Source organism: Delphinapterus leucas, chromosome 16, assembly GCF_059928025.1.
Source record: "Delphinapterus leucas isolate spDelLeu-1000000601 "Yukka" chromosome 16, BTC_Dleu_Yukka2, whole genome shotgun sequence".
NCBI classification, from domain to species: Eukaryota; Metazoa; Chordata; class Mammalia; order Artiodactyla; family Monodontidae; genus Delphinapterus; species Delphinapterus leucas.
This window is the reverse complement of record NC_143144.1, coordinates 61,432,716-61,441,301: the sequence shown is the minus strand read 5'-3', so window position 1 is coordinate 61,441,301 and position 8,586 is coordinate 61,432,716. Positions and strand designations below refer to the sequence as shown.

The 8,586-nt window shown below is 51.2% G+C and overlaps 1 protein-coding gene across 10 annotated transcripts in view; it reads right to left on the bottom strand.

Annotated features, from left to right (window-relative positions):
- Positions 1-3,319: 3,319 nt before the first annotated feature.
- The window catches only part of WBP1L (WW domain binding protein 1 like), a 59,615-nt gene continuing 54,348 nt past the window's right edge, over positions 3,320-8,586 (bottom strand). For 4 of the 10 annotated variants that reach the window (XM_022568905.2, XM_022568903.2, XM_089897337.1 and 1 more), the window contains one exon: positions 3,323-7,814. In XM_022568905.2, coding sequence (XP_022424613.2) covers positions 7,078-7,814 — 737 coding nt within the window. In that variant the 3' untranslated portion in view covers positions 3,323-7,077. Of the gene's footprint in view, positions 7,815-8,586 lie in introns of all 10 variants that reach the window. The other 6 variants (XM_022568911.2, XM_022568908.2, XM_022568909.2 and 3 more) reach the window with 3 other exon arrangements.

Below are 8,586 nucleotides of genomic sequence, written 5' to 3'. Positions count from 1 at the left end.
ACACAAGAGGAGTGAGTCACATGCTCTAAATCACTCGACTAATTGGTCCAGTGGTAAAAGAACTCTTAACTCCTTATGCAGAAGGAATTCCAGATCTTTGGCAAAGCTGAAAGGTCTTCATCAAGACCCCACAGTCACCTTTTGAGCCTCAGACTGCCCTCAACCAGGGAAATGGTGTAATGGTAAATAAATATTGAACAACCAGTTCTCTGGTGCTGGTGGTAGGGAACAGCCTTGATTTGTAGTGTTTGCTGATCACTGTGGTGTAAACATTCCCACCATGAATGTTCTGGTTGGCCTCTGGTGGCCACAAAGCCTGCAGCAAATGAGGAGCCCTCTCTCCAGTCATGCTCAGAGGGATTAACACCCATCTCAGGACAGGAACCCAATCACAGAGGCTAGAGGGGGGTGGGGAGAGGCCTGCAGGAGGAGGCCCCAGGTTCTGGGCCCCAGGCTCCCCAGTTTCCTAGCTCTGGATCTTAGGCTCACTGCTAGCTTCTCATTTGTAAAGTGGGGTAACTTACCACCTGTGCTGCCATCATCTGAGGCTCTGGTGAGGATGAAAAGTAGAAAGGGCTGTGTGAGCAGGAGAGTTCCACACTGTTGGGAGTTACAGAAGATGAGAGGTCAGGCTGCGGGAGCAAGTTTTCTTTCTGTCATTTACAGACGGAGTGAGCGTAGGCAACTTACTTAGCCTTCTCAAACCTCGGTTTTCTCATCTGTAATATGGGTGGCTGAGATGTGTGTAGAAATAGCACCACCAACCCAGAGCATTGCTGAGAACAAAATATGGACCTACATCTTGTGTTCAGTGCCTCGATAAATACTGGCTTTATTATCATTGCCTATATCCAGACCCACAAAATAAGTCCCTCTATAAGGGTTTTACACAAACCTCCCAAAGGCCACCAGCTTGGTCAGGAAGGAGAGCAGGTATATCTGGATGGGTCCATCTGCAGGACAGTACCACCAGGGATGCCCCCCTTGCAGCTCCAGATGGCCCTGCCGGTTGCCCCCTCTTTCTCTCCGGAGCCAGGGCAGGCTGGCAGCTGGGAAGTGGGTGGAGACCCCAAAGACAAATTTTTCAGGGTTCCAACACCAGGGTGCTTTGTAACATTTTCCAGTGGGATTGGGTTTCTTGAGACTTCTTGGTGAGAAGACATGCAGTGGAAAGTTAAACTGTGGTGAGGAGCAGGTTATACAGTGAGGAGAAACTTCAGATCAAGCAAAAATCCTCTTCTCCCCCTCACAAGCCACAAAAGCTCTTTTTAAAAAAGTCTCCTCTGAGGAAGAGCAAAACACTCTTGCAAGGAAAAGACACAAAGAAGGTCCAAATAACTCATTATTTTACAATGTTTCCGAGGGGTTACACCCTCGCTGTGGAGGTTAGCACTGATCTGAAGCAGGTGCCACCTGCCATTTCAGCACTGAGGGGCTCTGGTAGGTAACAGCTGGCTGGGTGCGGGGCCTCTGGGGGGGGCTCATGACGAGGCAAGGGGAGAGGGGTGAAGAGGGGATAAAGCACAACAGCTCCTGAGAAAACAGTGTCTGCTTTACCTGCCACCACGTTACTCCCCTGGCTCAGCGTACCCTTCTCTGGTTCCCTCTCACCTTTGAAAAGAAATGAAAAGTTCTTCACGGGGCTTGTGAGCACCAACAGTACAACTCTTCACTAGTCTGGCCAGCTAGTTAATTGCATGGGCTTTGGAGTCAACAGATGTGGGTTTTAATCCTTGGCTCTACCACAGCTCCACCAGCTGTGTGACCTTGGACTAGTTAATTAACTCCTCTGAATGCTTCATCCCCATTAATAAAGCGGGAATAATTACAGTCCATACTTCAGAGGGCTGCTTTGAGGCTAAAATGAGAAAACGTAGGTAAGATGCTTATACGAGACCTGGTGTTATATAAACAGTCAATAAATAAAATAAGGACAAATTAAAATCTTTTTATTACCAGCTTACCTCTCCAGCTTCATCTCCTGTCACCTCCCAGAATGCAGTTACCTAGAGGGATTAAATTGCTCACAGATTTAGACATGACACCGTACTCTCCCGTTTTAGGCATCCTACGCTTTTCTGTGCTTCTCACACAGTAGGCACACAGTAGGCACTCAATAATCTGCCAATCAAACGTTCGCCTGGAATTCCCTTTACACCTTTCTCCACCTGGCAAGCTCAGTTTAGAAGTCCCTGCTCCAGGAAGGCTGCCCTGAACCCCCAGGTGGGCTACATTCTCTTCCACAGCATCCTGTACACACATGCTTCATGGTATTTACCATGTGCTACTAAAAAACTGTTCATTCTTCCTCACTAGAGCATTATTAGCTCTTCTAAAGAGGGGCCAGGTCTAAAGCATATTTGCATCCCCAACACTTGGCACACAGTAGGTGCTCCATAAATGCTCAGCTCTTAAGTAAGGCCAGCCACCTGTCCCAGATGGAAACTGCATCCCAAACACCTCCCAAGACCCACTACCCTTCCCAGCAGCTTCAGGTTTCCAGAAGGTTCAGTCAACAGTCAGCCAAACCCACTTCCTGCTCCTTCTCCTGAGCTAAACCTTGGTTTTTGCCCCCTGGCTGAAAATAGAGGAAACTGGAGGAGGGGGAGTTTCTTGAAATTCCTGTTCATCAAAGCTACTGTTTGTGCTTCAAGGCATTGGTACTGTCTCCACCTCCTGGTCACCTAGGGCAGTAGAGACAGCAAATGCTGTACCTTGTTAGAGAAATCAGGAACTCAGTGACTCAGGAGCCTGAGGTGGGCCCTCAGACCTAGGCAGTAAACGTACACATACAGCCTCTGGTATGCAGCTTGTAAGAATTGTACCATTTTGTTTTTGTGCCACTCAGACATTAGCTTAAAGAAGGTAAGAATGAGGTACTCTACCAGTTCTTTCCTGTGGCTTTAGGACAGAACTGTCCTTTAGAACTGTCTTTCTATATGCTAATATGGCTCCCCTGGGGTTGCCTAGAGGAGCCCAACAGTTTAGAAGGAACTAGGCAGAAACCATCCCACTGGAGTCACTGAAGGGCTGCGGCTGTGTCCTCTGGCCCAGGGTCAGATGGGGGTGGGTGCACACCTGGTTTACACTGGACTCTCAGACACCACAGGGCTGACTGCTGGGCAAACCCGAGGGCTAGAGAAGACAGTGCTTTCTGCCAGAGTCCCCTGGTCCATCAGTGAGCACTCCACCTGGGGAGGCAAGAACTCCTCACGGGAGGGTTCTGAGGATGCTCATCATTCTGCTTTGCCCACCTGCATGCGGCCCAAAGAGAAGTCTTGCTGGGTCGGGGGTTCCGCTTCCTGGGTAGAGGCAGAAGGCTGTTCCTTCCCACAGCCTTGGAGCGGGGACCTAACACCTGACTCAAAGTGCTAAGAGAACAGTCTTAAGCAGAGGCTAAAATGACAATGAGTCTTAGGAAAGGCTCACGGGCCCATGATGGCAGATGTTGGCACACCGTTGGCTCCCACATCACCTAAAAATCAGTTCTGAGGCGCCTGCCTAGAATGCAAGCCCTACACTGCCACCCCCGACTCCTCAAGCTTCTCTGAAACAGTACTGCTCACTTCGTCTCAACCTGCCTCACATTGCCGGTTAGCTATTTCACATGAGTTTGTTTTGTCCTCTCCACTATAATTTAACTTCTAGAGGGCAGGGGCCTTATCTTACACATTTCTTCCACATTCTCCTCAGCATCCAGCACAGTACTGGGCACAAAGAGGGGACTCCAAAACAAGTATTTCATGTGTTAAATTCCAAGGCCAAGTGCCCATCCACAATTCTATCTTATCAATAAAAGAGATCTCCAGGAGGGCTTGCTTCCTTTTAAATGTCATGTCTTAGCTTTGGAGTCTCTGACAAAACTTGTTTCTGTTTTGGGGGCTCTGATTTTAACCTGTCTGTGGGACTTTACAAAGTACTCAGAAATATCCTCTTGGCAGAGAGAGGGTTTGGGTGGAAATGCCTCAGGACAGAGAGTGCCCTCGGCAGCCATTACCCAGCTTGCCCTCAGCCCAGGAGCCTGTCCTCAACTTCTCTCAGCCTCTGTGGGAAGAAGGGAAGAGCACTTGCAGTGAGGAATCTCGAGGTGTGACTCCCTGAAGTCTGAGGAGGAGGAAAAAGGAACAAGCGCTGCAAGGAAAAAGAGCAGTCGAGTTTCGGGGATCGATTTTATTTGGGCTTCTCACAGTGGTTAGAGCCACTCCGTCTTCAGAACAATCACAGCACAGGAAATGCGTCACCGAGACTGCCCAGAAAAGTCTGACCAGCTGAATCTTATTGCTTAAAATACACATATTCACAATAACTGACAAAAGGTGATGTGCCTCACACGGGAATGTGTTAGCATTTGCAAATCTTCCGACTGTAGCACCAAACCCTCGACCAACCCCTTTCTTCTCGTTCCTGGAACACCAGGCTCCCTCACATCTCCCCGGCCCCCTCCCGAGTCCTTCAGCTCCCTACTTCCGCCTTTCGTCACGCAGGGTAGCCTCATGTAGCAGGGGCCAGACTGTGACGCTGGACTCAAGCCCAGCTCCACCCGTTGCGTTTTCTTCTTCTTGTGCCTTTTGGGTTGGATGCTGCAGTGAACCCAGCAGTAAACACGTGGACCAGTTCCCCACTCTGACTGGAGAAGGAATCCTGAGAGGGCCAGAATCCATCCCTTCGACCAGTTAACTCAAGCAGGGTTCATTTTGGTAAAACTTGATCTCCTTTGAGACACTTCAGTGAGTTGTTTGAGACAAAAACAAAAAACAAAAACCAAAAGGTGGCAGGAAAGGCATCTGAGGGCTGTGGCACACTTCTGCCCACTCTCGCCACACATCGGCCACGTGCTGGACCTCAGCACAGGGAGGTAAGCCCTATGGCACTGTGGTGGCCGCCAAACCCTCCTGGCAATTCTGGGCAGGGCTGACGTCTGGGCCACAGCCAGTCCGAGCTTGACACTGAAGATCCAGTCCAGCTTCTGTCTGAGGTTCCACCCTGGCCTTCTGTCCCGATTGGTTGTGGACACCCCCGGGGGCTGAGGCCGACGGCCAGGAGCAGCCGAGGGAGGCAGACAGGCTCAGAGCACGTTTCCGTTTACAGGGAGCAGAACACAGGCCTCTGAGTGTCCACGGAGCAATGTGCAAATTGCAGTGATGGGTAGAGTAAAACCTCTACTTGGAGCACAGCGTCTCTGGCAAACGTGGGGACTGCCGCCGACAGCGCCGCTGAGTACGCCCAAGCGCACAGTCAGACATCTGCTCAGTAAACAGTAAATGCGTAAAATAAATTACCTTGAGAGGGCTGCACCTGCTCCAAACGTGTGGGTCACGTGAGCAGAGTGGCTGCCGTTCAAAGTGTATTCATAGGAAAACAGGGCTGGGGGCTCACACACAACGGACAGACACACACAGGTTATCCAAAAAGTCAATGTATACGGACTGCACTTTGTTCAACATGGATTTTGGTTTTGTGGACTCCAAACTCAGACACTCGTTCACCTCACAGCCTTGGGTTTGTCTATTTTGTGTGTGTGTGTGTATATATATACATATATACACACATACACATATATATGTGTGTATTCATATATATACATATATATACCTTCCTTTCTTACCATAACATCAATGCCTAGCCTGAATGTCATCGTTCAAGAGTGGGGGAAGAACCAAACTCTTCATATGAACAGGGCTGGACAGGGAATGTTAGTTTCAGCAGTTTGCTTTCTCCATTCAGATTATTCCTATCAAAGCTCAACTGGTTTTTGAAGCCAAACTACAATAATAAGGATCCTGTGGTCCTTCAGGATGGCTGCCTTCGCCCTCCTACCTGGGCCACTTAGACACTTGACATAGGCTACAAAAATTAGTTACCCCACTCAAGGCGGGGCGGAGCAGGGAAAGGGCACGAAAACCACAGATAACCAAGGCATTTTTTCCAAATGGTCAGTTTGAAAAAACAAACAAATAAACAAAACAACTTACTCAGAATCAAGAGAAAATACTGTGTGAGAGTCAGGCTGTGGGACCGCCCTTTCTCAGGTCCCACAGCCTCCTCATTTGTTCATAGAGAACAGTGAGACGTGAAGGCCGGCAGACGTGTACTTGGGATGGGGGAGGGTACTGATCACCTGTGGGCACAGATCAAAAGGGCAGAGATGCGGAAAGCTGCACCTCTATCCACTGCCACAGCGCAGGGCCTTCTGCTCACCCGCAGAAGTTCCAGAGATAGCCCCCACCCAAGCCTGCACACAAAACATCTCCTTCTGGCTCAACTGCAGCCAGGACTCTTTGAAGGCCAAGTTGGGAAAAAGCCACAAATTTTCCTTTTCCAAAACAGAATTCTTGCCTGCCCACTGGTCAAGTTCTTATTTTCAGCTCACTTCTGTTGTTGTTTTTTTTCTTTAAAGAAAATAACCAAAGAGAAGGCAGGTATAATCTTCCACACTTGAACCAGTCTGCGGCCAGCCAGGACCTGCTGGGAAGGGGCCCCTCCCGGATGCATCGTGCCACCTCGATCTTGTCACCTGGAATTTGAGAGCACAAGCCCTTTACCAACCCGCCACGCAACCGCTGGTCAGCTCTCATCTTCCCACAGGAGGAGCCCAATTCCGGCTCCGGAGACGCTGGCAGCGAGGGGTGACAATCCCCAGACCACTGGGGCTTCATCCAGGGCTGAGACCTGCCACCTGTCTCAGACTGAGAAGCAGCAAGGTTCTCATCAACTCACACCAGAACATGAATCCACTCCATCACCAAGAGTCACCTCAGGGCACAGTCTCATCCCCTCCTTGGGGGCTTCTGAAACGCACATCTCTCTGACCCAAGCAGGTAGTGACACGTGACTTGAAAAGAGATAAAGGGGGACGGGGTGGGGTATGAGGAATGAGTCACAGGACAACTTCTCAGCCCTCCGTGACACTGTATCTATGGGAGGCGAGGCACCCACACCCCAAACTGTACCTGGAGATGCAGGAAAACGCAGGAGCAGAGGGGAAAAAAAAAGGAACACAGTCACTTAATGCTTCTCTCATGGTTCTCCCCTACCCTGGTTGCGTCGCCAAGTTCTCGGGCGCAGGCAGGGCCTGCTCTAGCTTGGGGAGCTGCTGCTCTGGGAATTTGGGGAGTCCTGCTCGTTGATGGTGTTCAGCAGCAGGCAGGCAGGCAGCCGCGGCAGGTGAGGGTGCCCGGGCTCCCGGGCCTGCTCCTCGGAGGGCTGGCAGAGCCCTTCCTCCTCGTCGCCAGGGGGCCGCACGTGGCAGCTGTCGCAGAAGTCCAGGGGCCCGTCCAGAGCATCGTCGATGAGCGCGTTGAACTCTTTGAGGTCGTCATCATGGTGGCCCCGGTTGCACACACACACCTCGATGCCCGAGTCACCTGTGAAGCGGCGACGTCTGCCGGGCGTCTTGTCTTTGCTGTCAGGGAGGGCGCCGCCCTGCTCGGAGCTGTACTCTTTCAGCAGCTCCTCCTTACATTCGGAATCCTTGTCCAGGAAGGCCCCAGGGTCCACCTCCCCCAGGCCGGCCACAGAGCCGCTGGGCTCCATCCCGGGGGCTTTGGTGGCTGCTGGGTCTGCTGGCACGTCGGAGGGCTCAGGGTCAGCGATGCTCGGGGGTCGCGTGCTGCTTCTGCTGGGCCCGGACAAGGGGCTGCTCTGAGCCCCCTGGGAGCCCCTGGTGGGGTCGGCGCCCGGGGGGCTGCCGCCTGTAGGGCCACACTGTGCAGGCAGCTGCTGCTGGAGCTGGAAGGCACTGTATGGTGGGGGAGGAGTTGGAGGTCGGTTCACCACTTCCTCATAAGGAGGTAGTAAATAGTTTGGCAAAAACCCTAAAATGGGGAGGTAGGGAGGAGAAATTACTGCACTGGCAATTGTTCTAGGACAGACTGCAGGCTCACACTAAGCATATGTCTCATCCCACCCCCAGCATACCCACCGAGGGACAGCTACAGCTCTCAGGTGCAGGCAGGGCACAGGGCTGTGAACGACTTTGCAGAGAAAGGGGGGCAGATTGGGAGTGACAGCTTGTAGCTTCTGGAAATCTGAGAGCCCCTAAAGCTGCTTCACAGGCAAGGACTTCTGCTTGTCTGGAGTTAAGGCAGAGGGTTCAGCAAATGTGGTGAATGGCCAAGAGAGTTCTGTCTGGAAGGGACCTGTTTTCCACATGCACGCAAGTCTCATGTTTCTAGCTCAGACTGTGTCCTCCATCTGCATCCCATAGGCCTCAGGGTCAGGGACCCTAAGTTAAGACTTTCCAGATATGTATCATGAAGAGAGCCTTTTTCTGGGAGGCTGGAAAACTGTGTTGCCTCTCACCCTAGTGTGGCAGGAGGTGCTCTGGAAATACACACCAAACCTCATCCTGATTTGCATCGAGAGCGGGTGGCTTACCAGTAAAGGGTGAGGGGCCTGTCATCAAGGCTTGTTAAGAACATGCCAGGGGAGTTATCTTTTGCTTTGAGGCACAGATGACCTAATTCTAACAGTAATTGCTAGCATTTATTGAGCACTTACTATATGCCAGGCACTGAGCTAAGCACTTAACTCTTCTAGGTGTGGAATTCCAAATTTATGACTACTTTAGTCTGTAGAACACACAGA